Source organism: Lepidothrix coronata, unplaced genomic scaffold (genome assembly GCF_001604755.1).
Source record: "Lepidothrix coronata isolate B3197 unplaced genomic scaffold, Lepidothrix_coronata-1.0 Scaffold28, whole genome shotgun sequence".
Taxonomy (NCBI): Eukaryota; Metazoa; Chordata; class Aves; order Passeriformes; family Pipridae; genus Lepidothrix; species Lepidothrix coronata.
Window position 1 is genome coordinate 1432310 of NW_016690208.1, and position 17925 is coordinate 1450234.

Genomic DNA, 17925 nt, shown 5'->3' on the forward strand with positions numbered 1-17925 from the left:
GCTGAGGGGGCCCGGGCCGGGATGGCGCCGGGGGTTGCGCCCGCAGACACGGAGCTCGCTGCCCAGAAGCAGAACAGCCCAGGCTGCCCCCGAGGCTGTTTCTGTGTGGGGCAGGTTGACACGCCTGTATAGCCCAGCCGGTGTGGGTGTGAGTCCCCATCAGACTGCTCCACAGTCTGTCATAGTGCACCTGTCCATAAGCCCGCACAGCCCTGTGGAATTCAGTCACTATATCTATATTATCTATTATCTACTATACTTATATGATCTACGCAGCGCAGCCAGCGAACATGTATGATTTGGTTGACGTACCCACACGGTTTGGTTACTAAACCTGCACAGTTCGGTCTTGACAGCCACGCTGGTAAGTCAATACAAAGTCAATACACCTGCACAGTTCAGTCACAGCAACTGAGAATTCGGCTGATGCACCTGCATGGGAGGGCTTTGTGTGAGAATAGCACTTATAAATTACCAGAATACAAGAAATTACTGATATGATTAAACTGGATGTTTGCAAAAACGCTGTCACACTCCAAGCAACCTGGTCTAGTGGAAGGTCCATGGCAGGGGGGTGGAACGAGATGGTATTTAAGGTTCCTTCCAACCCAAACCATATCGTGGTTCTGCTGCTTCATCTTCATTCAAACACAGATGAAATATGCATCAATTTCTGTTTAAAGCTGCCAAACAGTAGATTGTTGTTGCTAGGTTTGTTTTACAGAAACACAAACAGGTGCTTCATTTTATGTACCCAGATTTTGGGTTTTTTTTAATCACTTGCCTAGAATAAAGAGGCAACAGCTTGCTTTGGGTTTTTTTAAAAGGGATTGGTTTTTAATAAGAATATAATGCGAGGCCATATTTGATTTGAAAGTATAGCAGTGAAAACAAGTGCTCAGAAAAGCAGCCGATGGCTAAGGGTGAGTCAGGAGGATGGAGAGTGCTGCATTTCAAACACCTCTCAGTTCGTGCTACCCAGTACTCCTGTTCACAGCTCAGAGCGAGCTGGGGGTGGTGGGGGAAAGGAATAAAAAAAACTGCAACAGATTTTGAGCTGTCTGTCTTGCTTCAAACAGCAACCTTTTAGTTATAATAAGGAATGTTTACAGGTGTCCATCAAACGGAATCCATGCAAAAATACCTACCTGGACATACACAGAAACTGGAACAACCATGTTGAGGGGTTGCCTCACTGTGTCAGTGAAGATGCCCAAGGAAATGCTCTGAACACATCACAAATGTGCAGGTAAGAACACTGAAGGAAGGGAAATAAACTGTTCCATCTGTGTGGGTAACACCACTGCAGGGCACACGTGGGCTCTTTTGGGGGCTGTCAATGCCATTTTTTTCCTCTCAGCAAATTTCCCAGTAAATCTCGAAAAACAAGCTTAAGAAACTCAGTGTAGACTGTGGACAAAAGTCTTTGAGCATCTGTGCAGCCATTCTGATAATTTATGTTGAAGGAATCTGGAGAAAAAACACTGTAGCTAGCTGCTCCTTGTTAGAGGTCACCACAAAAAGAAGAGTGAAAAGTATCAAAGGCTGAGATAATGATGTCACCTTCCTTCCTGGATCAGAGCTGATGCTCAGGGAACTTCAGACCATGAGCATCTTTGTAACATTATTTGAGGAACCATAAGAAGAAAATTGTCCTTTTCCCAGAGATTGCTGTAACCTGAAGTTCACCACTTCCAATACAGAGAAAGATTGCCCAGTCCCATCGCTGAAATCACCTCACACAATTTACCAGCTGTACTAATAACCCTCAGTGGCCATGACCAGCCTCACCTGGGGCTTCTCCCCACATCTATGGGCCCAGGAGCTCTATTTAAACTCAGCCCAGGACCATCATTCCTTGCTGAATGATGGATAAGTGCTTGTCTCTGAGGTGCTTGCAGTCCTTCATGCCTAGGGAGTCTTTGGGTCTGACCTTCACTCATAGGTTGACTTCTAAGCTTTGTCCCAGTGCACTCCAGGTAGGTATTTTGTTCTGAGTGAACCAACTCCAGAAATAATAATTTATATTACACCGTTCTTCTGGAAAGCTAAAATTGAACTAATATTTTTGCTTTGAAAAGTATTTGTAAAAGACTATTGAAAGTACAGTATGTCAACAGCTGATATTGAAGACTGAGGGGGGGAAAATAGGATTTATGTTGCTAGTTAAGGAGCTGGTACAGCACTGAGGCTCCTGAATGACTTCTTTGCAGGTATTTCTCTTGATGTTATCTGGTTTTACTTTTCTGTGACATTCATACTTAGTTTTTAGGAAATGTGGTCCTTGGTCTAGCTGACTGTGGTCTTAAAGGGTAAAATTGGACAGGAGGGATGGGGGGAGGTAACAGGATGCTCTCCAGGTAGACAAAAAAAAAAAAGGAATAATAACTTGCAGAAATATTTCAAATTTTACATGATCAATATTAGTGTGACACTGAAACATGCACAGAACGTGCTCCTGCTTCCCTGCCCTGCGGAGATGTTTGTAAGCAAATGAGATCAGTGTCTGCCTGCAGCGTCACCCTCCAACAACTCATTAATACCGTGAAGTCTAAACGCTTCTGCAGCAATTGCAGTAGCTCAGCCCAGACACTGAACTCGGGTATTGAGACAGCGAGGCTTGGATTTTTCTGAAGCTTTAGAAACTTACACCTCCCATTGATGAACAAGCGAACTGCAGGCACTCGGAATCGCTCCCAGAGCCTTCCATTTTCTCTCCTGCCACTAACTGAGTTGCAAGGATGTTAGCAGTAGATGTGCCTTTTGATTCTGTAATACCTCCTACCTGTGACTTATGCAGCAGATATAAGAGGAAAAACAACTATGCGATCATTCCTCATGGGACATATTGGAAAACTGCAATGTCCGTGGAATTAAAAGGGAGTTTATAAACTGGAATGAATAGGAAAAAAATCTATTTCTTTCTACCTTGGTAGAAAAACTGATGATATGAGCAAATAAAAACAAGGAGGATGAAAGATTCTTCCCCCACCCAAGATGCTATAAATATTTTTGAATGTACTTTAAAAATGCATGTGGGCAAGCATATGTGTGTTTCTATGTATGGCTATCAACGTAAGGACAGTTCTGTATGCTGATTTTGTCACCTCATGCAAATAGAACTCCCAGTTTAGTTAGCATAATTAGAAATAGACATTTGAGTGCTGGATTCTGTCCTTCATTCCTTGCTCTTGCAAAAATAACACATTTAGTCCTCAGAGAAAAAAAATAGGCAAAAAAACCTTGGAATACAATTATTTTGTGATTCTTTAGCTTACCTGCAAACTGTTCCTGCTGACTCCAGGTAGAGCTGTGAATGTTCTGAACAGAGTGTAGAAGTGGCCCTTTGGGTTCCTAAAAATGTTTGTAAACACAGATAAGAATTTAAATAGAACGTTTAAAAGGAGAGGTTGGAAGCTCAACAAAGACTCAGGTCTAGGATTGTCATTGTCTGTATTAATATCAAACACATGATACACCTGACCAAAAGTTAAAAATTTTAATTAAAATTAGCCTCTTGAATTTCCATGACTATGTAAAGTTGCCTATAGAGATAGAAATTATAAAATCGATACTTAAATGGTTTCTTAATTGCTCCTATGGCAGCAATTGTACCATAGTAACATCACTGATCTCTTGTGGTATGAGTTGCTCAGAGAGGAGAAGTTAATTTCTAATTTTTTTATTTATTGCAAAAGCTATTTGAAAGCCTTTAATTTTTGATTTTCAAATAAAGCTTTCCTTTGTAGAATAATGTGGTGAAATGCTTCCTTCTCTTCTGAAACAGGAAATTTGCTGAACTAGTCTGTAAATCCCCCAAAAAGAGGTAAAGGAAGGTAAATTCAGTTTATGAGACACTGAGACAGTTTTATCATTAGTGTGACTCCACAGAAGCCAGAATATACATAAGGAAAGAAATAAGCTGAATGTTATAGTCCATTAGAAATGGAATCTGAAAATGGATGTGAGTTGAAATTAATATTTTAAGAGCAAAGAGGCTGAGTTCTCTGTGCTTTCCACATCCAGTAAGATGCCACAAAATAGCTCCTGGCAGATATTTTACCTTGTGAAACTGAAAATCACTGGTAGAAGCTGATTGACCATGTGGCAAAATGGATACAAAAAATTGTATCTTTATCTCCTGTGGCCTGTCCTGCCGATCAAGAAATACCAGGAATAGGTTTCTAGAACAATACTACAAGGAATGGGTGCAAACATCCCTTAATGCACAGATCATTTTGGTTTGAAATGTTGTGTGCTACTGCTTTCATGTGTGTGAATCCAGTCCTCCTCCAGATAAAACAGACATGGAAAATAGTATAATTCCAGTAACTAATATCAGCTGTTGGGAGCAAGGCTGGTGAAACTTGGCCCACTCTTTCAATAGACAGGCCCCAAAACCAGAAGAAAAAAGTACTTTGAAGCTCCATATGTTTTTTTTCTCCAGTAAGTTTGGGAAGCTTAAATATATTATGGTGAGAACTAGTTATATCCTGGTGAAATGGATGAGTAATAACTCCATCCTTGCAGATTGCAGAGGAAATTGTGGGTACTGCAGTATGTTGGTGCTGTCAGAGGCACTGAGAAACACTTGGATTTTCAAAAGCAATGTGGCTTCACCAAGGGTTGCAAAAGCCAAAATTAAAACATACAACTGCACAATGCAGTCATGTGCTGGAAATTAGAAATCTCTGGTTATCTGCATGCCTCATCTGGTCCCTGGAGCAAATTTATATGGCCCAGCAAAAACTTGGCTATATAATATGATCCAGCTCCTGAATTAAAAGCGTTCATATGGTCTGTCCTCTTATCTGCCAAGGAATTTCATAACCCTGATCCAATCACACGGAGGTGTAGTGCAGGTTGCCTTATAGCTATGACCTGCAGCTCCACTGATGACAATCTCTGTATTGCAGGATACTTCCTGGATCATTGTCTAACCTTGAACTTCCAATTCTTATCCTGTTTCATTCATTCCCATAGTCAATAAGGCACAGTGTTTGTGCAGCCCAAGCCTCAAGGATACCTGGGTTGTTATTGAGTGATCGTGTCTGACCTGCATTGTGGCTCTATGTTTTTGAGCTTCTGTGTATTCTCACATTATGACCTGTATTTACCACTGCACAGTGAGCTGCTTAATAATTGAAAGGGAGATGTTTCTTGCATGAAAAAAAAAAAAAAGGAGATGGGAGGTCAAGGTGTGTGTACCAATGCTCAGTGGGCACTGACAGTACCCTTTGGCTGTCAACTTATGACATGCTGTTTTGCTGCCTGTAGTGAAAGAAGTGATCCTAACTCGATTTTCTGCAGTTACCCTACATCTCTGTGACTTTCAGACTGAGCAGTGTGATTAGCTGAATCTGGAACCTTCTCTCCTGGATTCAGTTAAACCATCTCTGGTAGGTGTGATGTTCATGTCTGGCACATAAAGGCATCTCTGAAGATCAATCTTTGGGTTGTAGGTTGATGAAACAGGACATCTGTGCTTCCCACAGCCCTAATCCTGGCTTGTGTTGTGCAGGCACAGAACTAAATTCATGTCCAGATTTGTGTTCAGTGCAGTAGATCTCTGCATTGTTCATAAATTCAAGAAGGTTGTTTATTTAATGATTTCTATGCAGGAACTCAGAGAGGAAAGCCCAGACTATGCGGGGAGCCTCTAGACTATGTCAGAATATAACATCTAATGGTAAAGAAACCACAGACTTAGTCACCTGCATCTTTTATTAACATGGTGCTTTGTAGATTTCCAAATGTTAAACATATATAGAACACAAGAACTTCAGTTGTAGAATTAAAAACACAAGACACTAATTGCAGATTAACGTTTATCTGTATGAGAATTCTGTCTTTCCCAGGTCTGGCTCGTGTTATATGGACTGGAAGCACAGGATTAACCCTTTCCCCCACTGCTACAAACCAGCCAGGCCGGTGGCTGCTCTGACAGCACCATTACAGGGGCAGAGGATCAATTATGCAAAATGATTTGAAAGAGACTCCATGCATGTTTTCTGCTCTGTGTGTGTGTTCCCTGGGATGACATTTCAGCTTTCATGCTTAACAGGAGAGCATTTTCTCTGTGTGCAGACAGCTGTGACCTGGTAAAGGACTCTGGGCATGAACAGGGCCCATCATTGATTAATATGGATGGTCATCTCCAAATTGATTATTGTAAAATCAGGATGGTATAAAAAGGCCCAAAGGAAAAATCAACATATGCTGCTGCATTGAAAATTATTAATGCTAACTGTATATCAGTCTGTAACTGTCTGTGTTCAGCTTACAATGCTTTCAGCTAAAAATCAATTCCAAGGCCTTTCATGAATCAAGTAGTCTTTATTGGCATGAATAATTAGACTATAAAGTAAATTATTTCAGGATGGATTCTCCGGAATAGCAAAAAGCAGAAACACATCTTTACCCTTGTGAGGTTTAGTATAAGAAGAAATGACAGTCACAGTACATTTTCATACAGAGGCTGTGTGTACTGAACATCCTTAAAATTAATTTTCTTATGGAAAACAGGTGCTGCAGGAAAGGTTTTGCTGCAACCACCCCCCCATGCCAAAAAAAAAAAAAAAAGGGATGGACCTGTTACAAAAGTCATCTCAGGCTACAGCACAGAGCAATATTGCAAAAGTCCCTGTTTGTTTTCTTCCAGGTTCTCATGGCAGGTTTGCCAAGATGTGACCACAGTGAATGGCCAGAGGCTGCGTTGGGTTTTTTCCATCTCCTTGGCGAGATGGTTACCAAAGATTCCCCTGGACTATTTTAAAAAACACAAAGAGCAGAAAGCCCACGCTGTTGGATGCCATCTGCTCCCCCTCTGCAGCCGTTTATTCCACTCCCTGCCCAGCCCTGGGCAGATGGTGTCCATCCCCTCCCAGCCCTCCCGAGGGACAGGGGACCTCACTCCCGCCTCTGTGCGGGGAATGAGGGATGGAGGTGCTGCGGGCAGGGGCGACCTGAGCGGGGGGCTCCGGGGGCGATCCCCAGCCCCTCGGGGGCGGCCGGGTCCTGCAGCCCTGCCCAAGGCGCTGCCTCCCGCCTGGGCTGGGCCGGGGAGCGGGGCCGGGCAGGTGGTTCTTGTTCCCGGCGGGAAGATGGAGGCGGCGGGCGGGGAGCGCTGATCGCCGCGGGCTGCGCCGTGAGTGCGGGGCGGGGAGGCGAAGGGAACGGGCTGCGGGTCCCGGCACGGCCCCGCCGCGGGGAGCGGCCGCCGCGGGCAGGGGAGGGTGGGAGCAGGTTTTGGGAGGTGGGGTTTGGAAACCTCCTCCACAGGCTGCCGCTTGCGATGACCCCGGGGGGAAGGAGGAGGAGGCGGCAGGGGGGGCTCGGCTCAGTGAATGAATGGGCGGCAGCGGCGGCGGCTCCCCTGCTCAATGGCTGCTGGGCTGATACGCGCCAGCCCCGCAGCCGGTGCCTCCCTCGCCCTCCCGTGTTTTGTCTCAGGCTCGCCCCGCTCGGGGCTCCCCAGACATGTTCAACCAGCAGCAGTTCCAGCAGCAGCTGCTGCAGCTCCAGCACCTCCTCCAGCAGCAGCAGCACCACCACCCCCCGGCGCAGCAGGGAGGCCGGTAAGCGCCGCTACGCGAGGCCGGGGATCCGGGGCCTGTCCCGGGGGACCGCTCTCCTCCGCCTCCCTGCGCTCCGGAGCCGCGGCGGGGCGGGTGCGGGGCTGCCCTCCCCCGGCGGGGAAGGCGACAAAGGGAGGCGGGCGGGGTGCGGGCCTGATCGGGGCAGAGCCGGGGGGCTGGAGGCAGCGAGGGGTGGCGGTGTGGGAGGGATGGAGGCAGCGCGGGCGGCGGCCCGTGTGGGGTCCCGCCGCGTCCCCTCAGCGCTCCGGGGATCCCTGCCCGCTGTCCGGGGCGGTCCCGCCGCGGAATCCCCGAGCCCCGCGGGGTGACCCGGGCAGAGCCGCCCGGTGGGTGGGTGGATGCTCCGGGCCGAGCGTCGCCCCTCGGGGCGGGCAGGGCAGGGCAGGGCAGCCGGGGCTCGGGGAAAACGCCTTCTCCTGCAGAAACCCAGCAGAGCCACCCTCGGTAGACGCGAGCACTTTATTATTTTATTGTTGAACTTAAGCTGTTTATTTGTTTTCTTTCTCTGCTGGCCTGGGTGAGGCGATGGAACTTATTTCTGCAGTGGCACCGGCGCTGAGGCTGTGGCTGAGCGCGGTGGGGCAGGGAGGGGATGGAGAAAATCGTGTTTTGTTTGTGAAAAGAGAAATGACATCTGCCAGAAAATAACCACGGTTCTCCAAAAAAAAAAAAAAAAAAGCAAGACGTAAAACAACTTAGATAGGAGCAGTTGTCCCCGATGAGCTGAGATTTTTAGAACCAACACAAATTCTCTGAAATAATGCATTTATTTGCACTTACTGTTACCTTTAAAGCCTTATGCTCTGCAAATTTAAAGCAATGGGGTGTGAATTTAATAATACAGTTAATTTGTTATTTAAGAAATTATTATATTACTTTATCCTTATAAGGCATTTGTCTCTGAGGTCAATGTGGGATTTTTTCTGTTTTACTAGAAATATGAACCTCCAAGTCTTTTTACCGTTTTATATCTCTTATACAATAAACAAAGCTGCTCTTAAAATGCCAGTAAGGGGCTGACTGCCAGAGAGCATGGCTGCATCTTGCACCTTTAAAAGTACGATTTTTGTGGTATAAATATCTCAGCTCTGAGACTGGAACAATCTAGAGCAGCAAATGTGAAGATGAGCTGCTGTGAATTCTTTTAAGAAGGTTGGGGTTTTTTGTCAGAGTGGATATTTCGATCCATGTTTGTACCTCTTTTCAGCCCTGACAGATTTAGCTGTGTCAGCAGTCGTGCTTAGAGGTGGGCCTGACCTTGCAATCGCTTGAATAAGTGCCTGCCAGTTTCTTCAGACTTTTCTCTCGCGTCTGCTCCACCCTCCTTAGAACTGGAGAGTTCTTCTCCGCTGGCTTCTTCCTCCTCGTGTTTTAAATATGAAGGCCGTGCTTTATTTTTCCATCTGGTTCTTGCAGTTAGGGGGCACCATTGACAGTTCTGACCTGTCTGGCTCCGTGTGGGAGGTGTTGATTTTGGGAAAATGTGCTTTAAGCTGCTGAGAAAACTCCCTGGTTTTTAGGACTTCTTTTTTGTTGTCCTGTTAAATGTAGCTGCTGATCTAGATCACTCATTTCTCCTGACGGGTGCTGCATAATTCTGTAGAACTGCAGTCACCTCCTGGGCTTTTTTTATGCTGCTTTAGAGGCTTCATGTGGGCTTGGTGCTAAGGAGTTGTCTCTGACCTCAAATTCTTTGATAGACAATCTGTCAGCTTGGAAATTCCAGGAGAGTGGAAGAAAGAGGATACAGTGCCGCTGCACGGTGTCTTTTCATGCACGTATATCAGCATTTCAGCTGTTTGCTCCTCTCTTTTATAGTTGTTAGGTGCCTGGAATCGAAGGGGGCGGTTTTTATTGGGTTCTTACGATTTATGCCTTCTTTTCCAGGGGTTTGCCGCCACCGCAACAGCAACAGATGCTGAGCTTACGGGCAACAAATCAGCCATCGCTGCTCAATGCCAATCCTATGCTTCAGCGGGCCTTACTCATGCAGCAGATGCAAGGTACTGTCGTTATGGGAAACGCTTACTGGAGTTATTTAATCATCCTCGTGGACTCAGACCACAGCATGGCTATTTCCTGCTGAACCAGGGCAGTTCTTGCACTTGGCAGTTCCGTTTGTTCCCTTTTTTTTCCTTTTTTTCCCCTTTAAATTTGTCCATAGTCCACATCACAGAGGTTCTTCAGTGCCCTACTATTCACAACTGGGAATAGCATTAGAAGGTATCAGATTAGATGCTAAATATGTACCTTCCCTCTTAACACTTGATGGAGCAAGTATTTTTTCATCAATATGTTTAGATAAAATACTGAAGTTTTTATTATTTGTTTGTCTTGCTTGGTTGGAAGGTTAAAGCAGTTTATTTCATTGTCTGTTCCATATACACTAACCTTGTTTGCAGTAGATAGTTGTCTTGGTCCAAACTTGGTGGAGTAAAAACAAATAAAGTATATTGTGGTGGAAAATGGCTCGGGTTTCAATTGTCTTGTGAAATTTTGATTCACTGAAATGACTGTCATTTCTCTGGTGAATAATATCACTGTTCTTCCATCACTGTGTTTCCACAAGTGGATTTTTCTTTGGTTTTTTCTGTATGTATTTTCAAAACAATGCCTTTATAATAGCATTGCTAATGTAAAGGTAATAGGAATAAAGCTATGTTTTTATTTTTTGCTCATGTCTGAACCTGACATTGCTCTTTTCAATGCAGCAAATCAGTACCTGAGATAGTTTTCAGGTGCCTAGTCTAGATTAATGCTTGCAATTTCTATCTTGCCTGTGAATCATGCCCAGATGTGAAGACAAAAGATTTATTCTGCATGTCGCTAACTCTTCTTTTGTTCTCTCTTGCCCATTTAGAGAGAGGGCTCTCTAGTGACTCCAGTGGCTCTCCACAGATCTCTCTCAGGTTGTAGGGAAAGTGGCAGTGAGAAAGGACAAGCCACACTCTGAAGATTGGAGTATTTATATTTGTTGTTAGGGGAAAGCCTGACTCCACTCCAGTCAGCCTCACTCCTTGCAGATATGTTTGATGTCAGCACAGGTTGGCCTTTTCCATGAAGCAAAATCTTTTATCGAGAAATTGTATTTAAATAATGTGCCTAGGGCCTGAGGCTAATTAGAGCAGGATAAGGTATGTTAATGAACACTTTTAAGTGCACTTTGTTGCTTTGTCTTAGTGTTTTTCCTTTTCTTTTCACCTCTGCATGCCAGAGTTGTGACTTCTCTTTCAATAACCTACACCAGGTAGCCACAGGTAACATGCAATATGGTTGCCAGTGTCTTAACGTGGCCTTACTTAGGGATATGAATATTTTTGGTTATTCAGGTTTTGGTTACATGTAAGAATATCTGATGCTGTTAGCATTTCTGTCCCTGGGAAACATCAGCATAAATAATTCATTGGCTGCGTGTGGCTTCAGCAGTGGGAATAGGAAAAGATAAATACTTCGAGTTGAAATGGATGTGTGGTTCTTCAAAGGTACCAAAACAAGAGCAGAAGATGATTTCTTGTCTTACAGTATCTTGTCTTTAATATAGCTATGTCCTTTTACAGTAAGGGATTGTTTATGGGAAGTAATAATAGATTAGATTACTTTTGAAGACAAACATGGGGACTACTTCCTATTGTGTTGCAGGCTTTTAAGAGAAAGCTTGGTTTCTTTCACATTTTGGGTGCCTGTCTCCAGACTTTGCTGCCCTGTTTTGACAGCTGCTAAAAAGCTGGAGTATTCACTAATTCAGGTGAGAGAGAAAAAACAGCAATTGAAGTCCAGGTTCCCAGAATGATGGACACCTCCTGAGGGTGTAGCAGAGGCATCTGGGTCCTTCCATTCCCTCACTCCTGAAATGGGGATGGCAAGGACTGTCTTCGTAAGAAATTGTTGAGACTTAGTTAATAGCCTGTGGATGCTGAAAAGAACTGTTCAGAAAGCAGAGCATTATAATTGGAAATGGCAGAGTCTCGGGTGTCAGAGTTGAGGTTGACATGTTGAGCTTGCATGACAACCAGGTGGCAGAGAGGACTGTGGGATCTCTTGTTTGAGAAGTCCAGTGTTGTTTTAAATGAAACACTGTTCCTTGCTTATGCTAAACAGCATCCATGCTATGGTGTGAGCTGTCAGCTGCAGAAATGTGGGGTGAATTTTCCTTTTTTTTACAGAGAGTTTTTGCAAAACGAGACCTTGTTTGTTGCAAGCGTTAGTGTGCTCAGATCAGATAATTGCTGTAATGATCTTAGCCTGCAGTGACAATTATAATTAAATAGCCTGATCCATAGTAATGGTTGTTATCACATCAAATCATTGTGTGTGCTGAAAAGGGTAGAGCATAGAGCATCCATACAGTGCCCAGCAGAGCACAGGGCAGAGGAGCCTTTCCCCTCTCTGCTTGCTGCTTGTGCAGGTGGAATATTTTCCCTTTGCACAGCTCGGGGTGGTGACACGCTCTGTGTTTGCCTCTGTAGGAAACCTGCGTGGATTTAACATGACAGCGCCAGCACTGCAGCAGTTCTTCCCTCAGGCTACAAGACATTCCCTCCTGGGACCACCACCTGTGGGGGTCTCCTTAAAGCCAACTCGGCTGGGCTTCCCCAGCCTTCCCTTCCAGCGGCAGAACCGGACCTTTCGCAAGGTGGGCTTGTGGTTTCCAACTGCTGGAGAGATTTGTGCTCCTTTTGTACTTGCAGCTGTTGACATTGTTGTAGGCGGAGTACAAAGGAGAGGGGAGAGAGCCTTACAAAGAAAATGATGTTTTGCACCATGCTGCTGACACAGAAATGCAGAAACAATTCCATCTCGAAGGCTTTTGTGGTCCATATTTACATTTCTGATGTAAAGGTTTCTTGTCACTGCTTGCCCAAGAGAGAGAATTCCTCATAGCAGAACTGTTTAAACCTGAGATATAAAGGGAGCCTTAAGAAGTACCAGCTTCAAAGTAATTACAACAGAAGAAATCCTGGCTGAGTGCTTTGCTCTTCCAAAGCAGTTTGTTGTTCCCAAATGACCTGCTCCTACCCTGGGCATTCTGCCTCTTTGGGCTGTTTTCCCTCTTTTTAAGATCAGGCTCCTATTTGTTCTTGTGGATTTTGTAAAATCTACAATTTTTTTTGTTTTATAAAAACCTTTTTCACTTTCCACCATTGTATCCTGAAAATAGTTCTTGGGTTAATTAACTGCTACTTTCCTCCTCTTAGATTAGCTTTTGCATATTTCATCCCATTCTGTCAAAAAGATGTGGTGGATAAGGTGCACTTCCATTCTTGGACTGTCCTTTCTCCAGGGTCAAAAGAAGAGGGATTATTTTGGATTATTATTTTCCCTTTCCCTGCACCTCTTGCCAGAGTCCCTCTAACATGATCCTACTCTTTACAAGCAGCTGGATCTCCTACAGCAGCTGCTTAAGGCACTGGGGAGATGTCCTGGGCTGCCTGTGGAGCTGAAGTGCCTTGCTCTGTTTGACCATGTAAACTTGTCTGAAGCAGGGCAGTCCTTTGTAAACCATCTATTCCTTTCCATTTCCACATATTGGAAATTCCTGTTCCTGCTCCACAGTAAAACTCTGGTGCCTTAGACAGGGTGTATTAAAGGACCAAGAGCTGGCAGTGACTCTCTGTCCATTGCAGGACTTCCAGAGGGTCCCTGACAGGAAGCGGGAACTGGATCCTGGTTCTTCGTCTCAGACACAAGGTGATGAGAAAATGGAAATCCCAGAGGGAATGCAAGCAGGGGCAGAGCAGAACAATTCCTCACCATCCACAGGTAAGGAGGAGCCCGTAGTAAAATAAATGCTTACAATTATTAGAAACTTCTCTTGACTAGTCCTGCAGCAAAGGCCAGAGGTGATTTTAGGCATAGTCAGCTACATTTCTTTCTAATTGTAAATACTTAAACTGCCTGTGATAGCCCTCTGCTATGTGCTTCATGTACCACTTTTACCTGGATATTTTTGATTTTTTTATGAGCCTGCTTCATCTCTCTTGCATGGAAGCCTCTCAGAAGTCACTTTGACAACAAACCCCATTTAAGATGGGGGGAAAAAAGAAAACTGGTTTGAAATTAGATCTTCCACGTTGCCTTACCCATGCTGAACTCAACATCTCATGCAGCCAAACACATAAAGCAGAACCAGTTGCAACCAGCATGCTGAGGAAAATATGAGTTGAAAGAGTCCTTGTCCTCCAGTTGTCAGAACAGAAACTGCTGGCACTGAATGTCTTAAATGTTGGATACAACACAGATGTGGGAATGTCTTTTCTGACTGGAGAGTGCCCAATCTAAAACTGCAGGCATATGATGAGGTGGTGATCAGTGTATTTGCAGTGGTGAAAACAACCTGATTAAGTGGTTGCTGTCAGGTAGATGTGCCACCTTGGCTTGTATTAATGTTCCCATGATCAGAGCTCTTGTCACTTATGTATATACAGGACTGAGAGCCACTTAGTGGACATAAACATAGATTTCTTTTTTTTGACAACACCTCATACAGTGACATTGCAATTAAATATCTGAGGTCATTATCTAACCTTGTCAGTGCAGTTCTCAAATTCAGAATAAGCAAGTGTTTAGAATTATTTGCTCTAACAGAGCCTTATGGCATTTGCCATTCAGTTATGGAACGTGCTCAAGGTGGCATGGTCTGCTTTGCTAAGGACATCTCCTTCTGTGTTCCTGCAGAGCCAAGAACTCCAACAGAGTCTGTGTTGAACACTGAGCCTGCAGCAAAAAGACTGAAGAGGTATTTATTGAATGGGGTATTGAGATAGTTCCTGAGCTTAGAATTATTGTCTGATTTTATTTTCTGATAATTAGGGCTGGACTGGACTGATGTCTAGCATATGAGAGGTATTTCAGATGCTTGTGAACAATTCAGAAAATCTCATGATGCTTGCTGAGTCTTGTAAGGTCTCTGCAAGAGGTGACCCAACTATGGGAATGGAAAATCAGAGATGCAGCTCCTCTAAATGTGCAACAAAGCAGAGTTTGCTCGTGTGTTCTCCTGCCAGGATCCTTGTAAGAAGCAGAGATGTTCTTTTCTATTCTGGTATATTTCTTTAATTTTCTTCCTTAAATGTCAAAAATCAAAATGAGCAGAGAGAGAAAGCTTTGGAATATGTTAGGTTACAGTAGGTGTAGGAGAGGGTAGTTTATTTTGAGGAATGATAAAGGGAATCAATACTCCCTAGTACCCAAGACTGTATCCATGAGTGCTGAGTTCTGTATCCCTTCTGCAAAGATTGTCTTCCCAGTACCTCTGTCTGTTGGGTAAAAATAGACAAAGGCAATCCTATTATCCCCCAGGGATGTGCAGCAGGCGGGCACGCTGGCCATGGCAGGCCCATCCCGGCACTCCCTGCATCCCAAGGGTGCAGGAAGGACAGACAGGGCTGCATTGCCATCTAGTGGGATGTGCCATCTGCACCGGGCTGCTCCTCTCCCAGAACTGTCACCCTTAGCTGGTGCGGAGGGAGAAGAGGAGGGAGTGAATACAGATTTCTGGAGGCATTGATTTGAGAATTCTCCAACATATGTTAACGACGATGAGTCAGGACTCCTGGGTCCTCTTATCTTCCCTGTTAGCAATTCACCGCCTGCTTTTGGACAAGTTCCTTCACCTCGCTGTTTCCCATCTGTAGATTAGAGATTAATGGATAGCTTTGGGGAGAATATTCCAGGATTACATGATCAAGGTAATATCCAAACATCAAAGTAAAACATTAAAGAGTGATAAATATTGTGTGTGCAGGGACCACCGTGAATTATGGACTCTGATTAGCAAGAAAGTGAATAAATTCAATTAAAGCTAGGTCGAATACATTTGAGTGTGTGCTTTGTTAATCTGTTTGCCAAAGCTAATTTAATTTTAATTACATTAATATTTAGCAGGGTATTAATCAAAGTCCTGTTACATGCACTGAAAAAAGAAGAATCAAGTCTGAGGAATGACAGCTCTCACTGCAGCAAGCCTGCTATTAGGAAAATCCTTTCCTAAGCAGCAGTTAGGGACTGCCAGATTTGATGCATATATTATGGCTGGTATTTACCTAGAATAGATCATTCCTTAGCTTTTTTTTTTTTTTTTAAGTGTTTCTTTTAACTTCCAATGAACAGATGATGGATCTCCGAAAAAAATAGTTTACTGTTCTCATACTGCCCTTCACAGATGACAAGGGCATTCTCCCCATCCGTGTCATGAACTTGTTTCGTGCTTCGTTGTTCCATTTCCCTGTAGCCAGGAATACCAGCCTCCTTCTTCATTTCAGGTTTTTCCCACTTCTGCCTTTGCTCCTATGTACCATCTGTATACCTGGAACAACATCCTCATTCCAGTGCAGAAAGCACTCGTCATCTTCAAACCCTCCTTGAACACCCACTTCTAGCATGGCACGACAAGTATCCATAGAATACCATTTCCTCCTTAGATCACGCTCGTGGTGGCTTTTGCTCCCTTAGATTGCTCCTTAGATTTGCAGTTCAGGCTGCAAACCCTCGCCCTGAGTGCTGGCACCATCTGTGTGTGGTACAGTTAGTGTTGAGCCTGCTGGCAGCACTTGACAAATAATGTTAATGCCAGCCACTCCTGTTGGATTCGTGTTTGCACTGCCCCAACCCTGCTGCATATTTATAGCCGTGTAACCCAGTTACATTATCACGTATCAATCTGATAAATTATGCCGGGGGGGTGTGTTTGGATAACGGGATGCGGTACCTGCCTCTTGCTTGTGCAGAAGGTGCTGCTCCCTGTTGGCAGAAGGACACCAGCAGGTGGGAATTCGAGCCGCCCTCAGAGCAGATAGTCAAGCCACGGTGAAAAGTGTTAGTCCTGATGGAAAAATGGGGGAAGGAGAAAGAGACTGCAAAGTACACTTCGTGCCCTCTGGAAGTCAAACGTTTATTGTCAGCAGTCCCCTCGGGAGCTTTTTTTCTCCTTAGCAGATCACCAATACCAAATAAAACAAAGCAAGGTCCTTTTGATTTGCATCTTGCACAGTTTTTGCTTCCCCCACAAACAGAACTGTAGGGACTCTGGAGTGAAACATGACTGGTATGAATAGAGCAGGCAGTTATGGTGAAATCCCTGTAAGGCACCATGGAGAACTCCTTCAGTTCTGTTCTGTCATGCACAGAGCAGCCAGGAGCACGGTCCAGGTCACCAGTCATGACAGGACTGAGCTCTCAAAGCTCTCATTAAGAATATTTCTTGTATGAACTTATTTCCCTGCAGGCTTCTTGCAGGAGAGGGCTGTTAACCAAAAAATCAGTCATAATCTTCTTGTCCAGATTATTTGGCTGCTGTTTCTGAATCTGTTCTAGAACACCCACTCTTCGTTGTTTTTATTTATTTCTGCCAAGTTCTTGCCTGAAATACCACTTCCAGTAGCTTATTGATTTGGGGGTTTAGTGGAGAGTGTGGTAGCTTAGACCCAGCCTGTGCCTTGGTGTGCCTCCTGAATCTCTTTTCTGTAACATGACAAATAAGGTTATTTTCTTGATATCCTTGAAGTGTGACCGAGGAGTCTGCGTTGGAGGATGCCACAGACAGCAAGAAAGCAGGAATCTCGAGCACCCATGTCCAAGCTGATGGTGAGTTGCTGAACCCTGTCCTTTGCACTTTTAGGGCCCTCCTTGCTGGAACTGCCTCTGTAGCTCCATTTCTCTGACACGAGAAATGTCTCTCCTCCAGTCATACAGGATGGGGAAAGGAGGATAAAATCTAGAAATCAAATCCAAATCTAGTCCCTCAAAATATGTTACCTACCAAATGCAAATGATGGGAAATTTCCCTCTCGAATAAGGGATTTCTTTGGAGAAAGGTTTGTGAACTGGCTGATGGCCAGCAGCACTGTAAGGAAAGCTCCCTGACTTCACTCACCTGCTGCTTTGTTTTTTCTACCATTGCTGCCTTGATTTAAGGCAGCTAAAAGGACTCTCCCTTCTTAGGTGCAGGCAGTGCAAAGGAGTACACAGCTGAAGAACTCTCTAGAGAGAGGAAATTCTCCGAGGAACCGAAGGCTCCTGAGGTGAGCAGACACCGCTCTGCGCAGGGGTGGTGCAGAACATACAACCTCCCCCTCCATCCTGGAGAAGCCCGTTGCCACTGGGAACCAGCTGGCACCCACGTCTGGAGCTCTGTCTCCTGCTGTAAGCTGTTGTCCCTGGCAATAAGGCATAATATGTCTGCAATTAGTGCGCAGTCTGCTCTGACTTGCTGCTTTTGTACCTCTGCTGGCCTGTTCCTCACCTGCTGCTGGCTGTGGATGGGAGGCTCATTAAGATTTCAGTATTCATCTGGAAAAATGGGAAGTTGAAAGAGTTACTTAAAAATATA

The 17925-nt window shown here is 44.7% G+C and overlaps 1 protein-coding gene across 6 annotated transcripts in view; it reads left to right on the forward strand.

Annotated features, from left to right (window-relative positions):
- The window catches only part of CIZ1 (CDKN1A interacting zinc finger protein 1), a 26570-nt gene continuing 8645 nt past the window's right edge, over nt 1–17925 (forward strand). The window contains exons 1-11 of one of the 6 annotated variants that reach the window (XM_017810170.1): nt 1–364; nt 1113–1249; nt 3788–3836; nt 5622–5689; nt 7453–7577; nt 9486–9601; nt 12065–12231; nt 13223–13358; nt 14274–14334; nt 17101–17180; nt 17538–17617. In XM_017810170.1, the coding sequence (XP_017665659.1) occupies nt 5687–5689; nt 7453–7577; nt 9486–9601; nt 12065–12231; nt 13223–13358; nt 14274–14334; nt 17101–17180; nt 17538–17617 (768 nt within the window). In that variant the 5' untranslated portion in view covers nt 1–364; nt 1113–1249; nt 3788–3836; nt 5622–5686. Of the gene's footprint in view, nt 365–1112; nt 1250–3787; nt 3837–5621; nt 5690–6405; nt 7148–7452; nt 7578–7657; nt 7671–8011; nt 8043–9485; nt 9602–12064; nt 12232–13222; nt 13359–14273; nt 14335–17100; nt 17181–17537; nt 17618–17925 lie in introns of those variants that run through there. The other 5 variants (XM_017810168.1, XM_017810169.1, XM_017810166.1 and 2 more) reach the window with 5 other exon arrangements.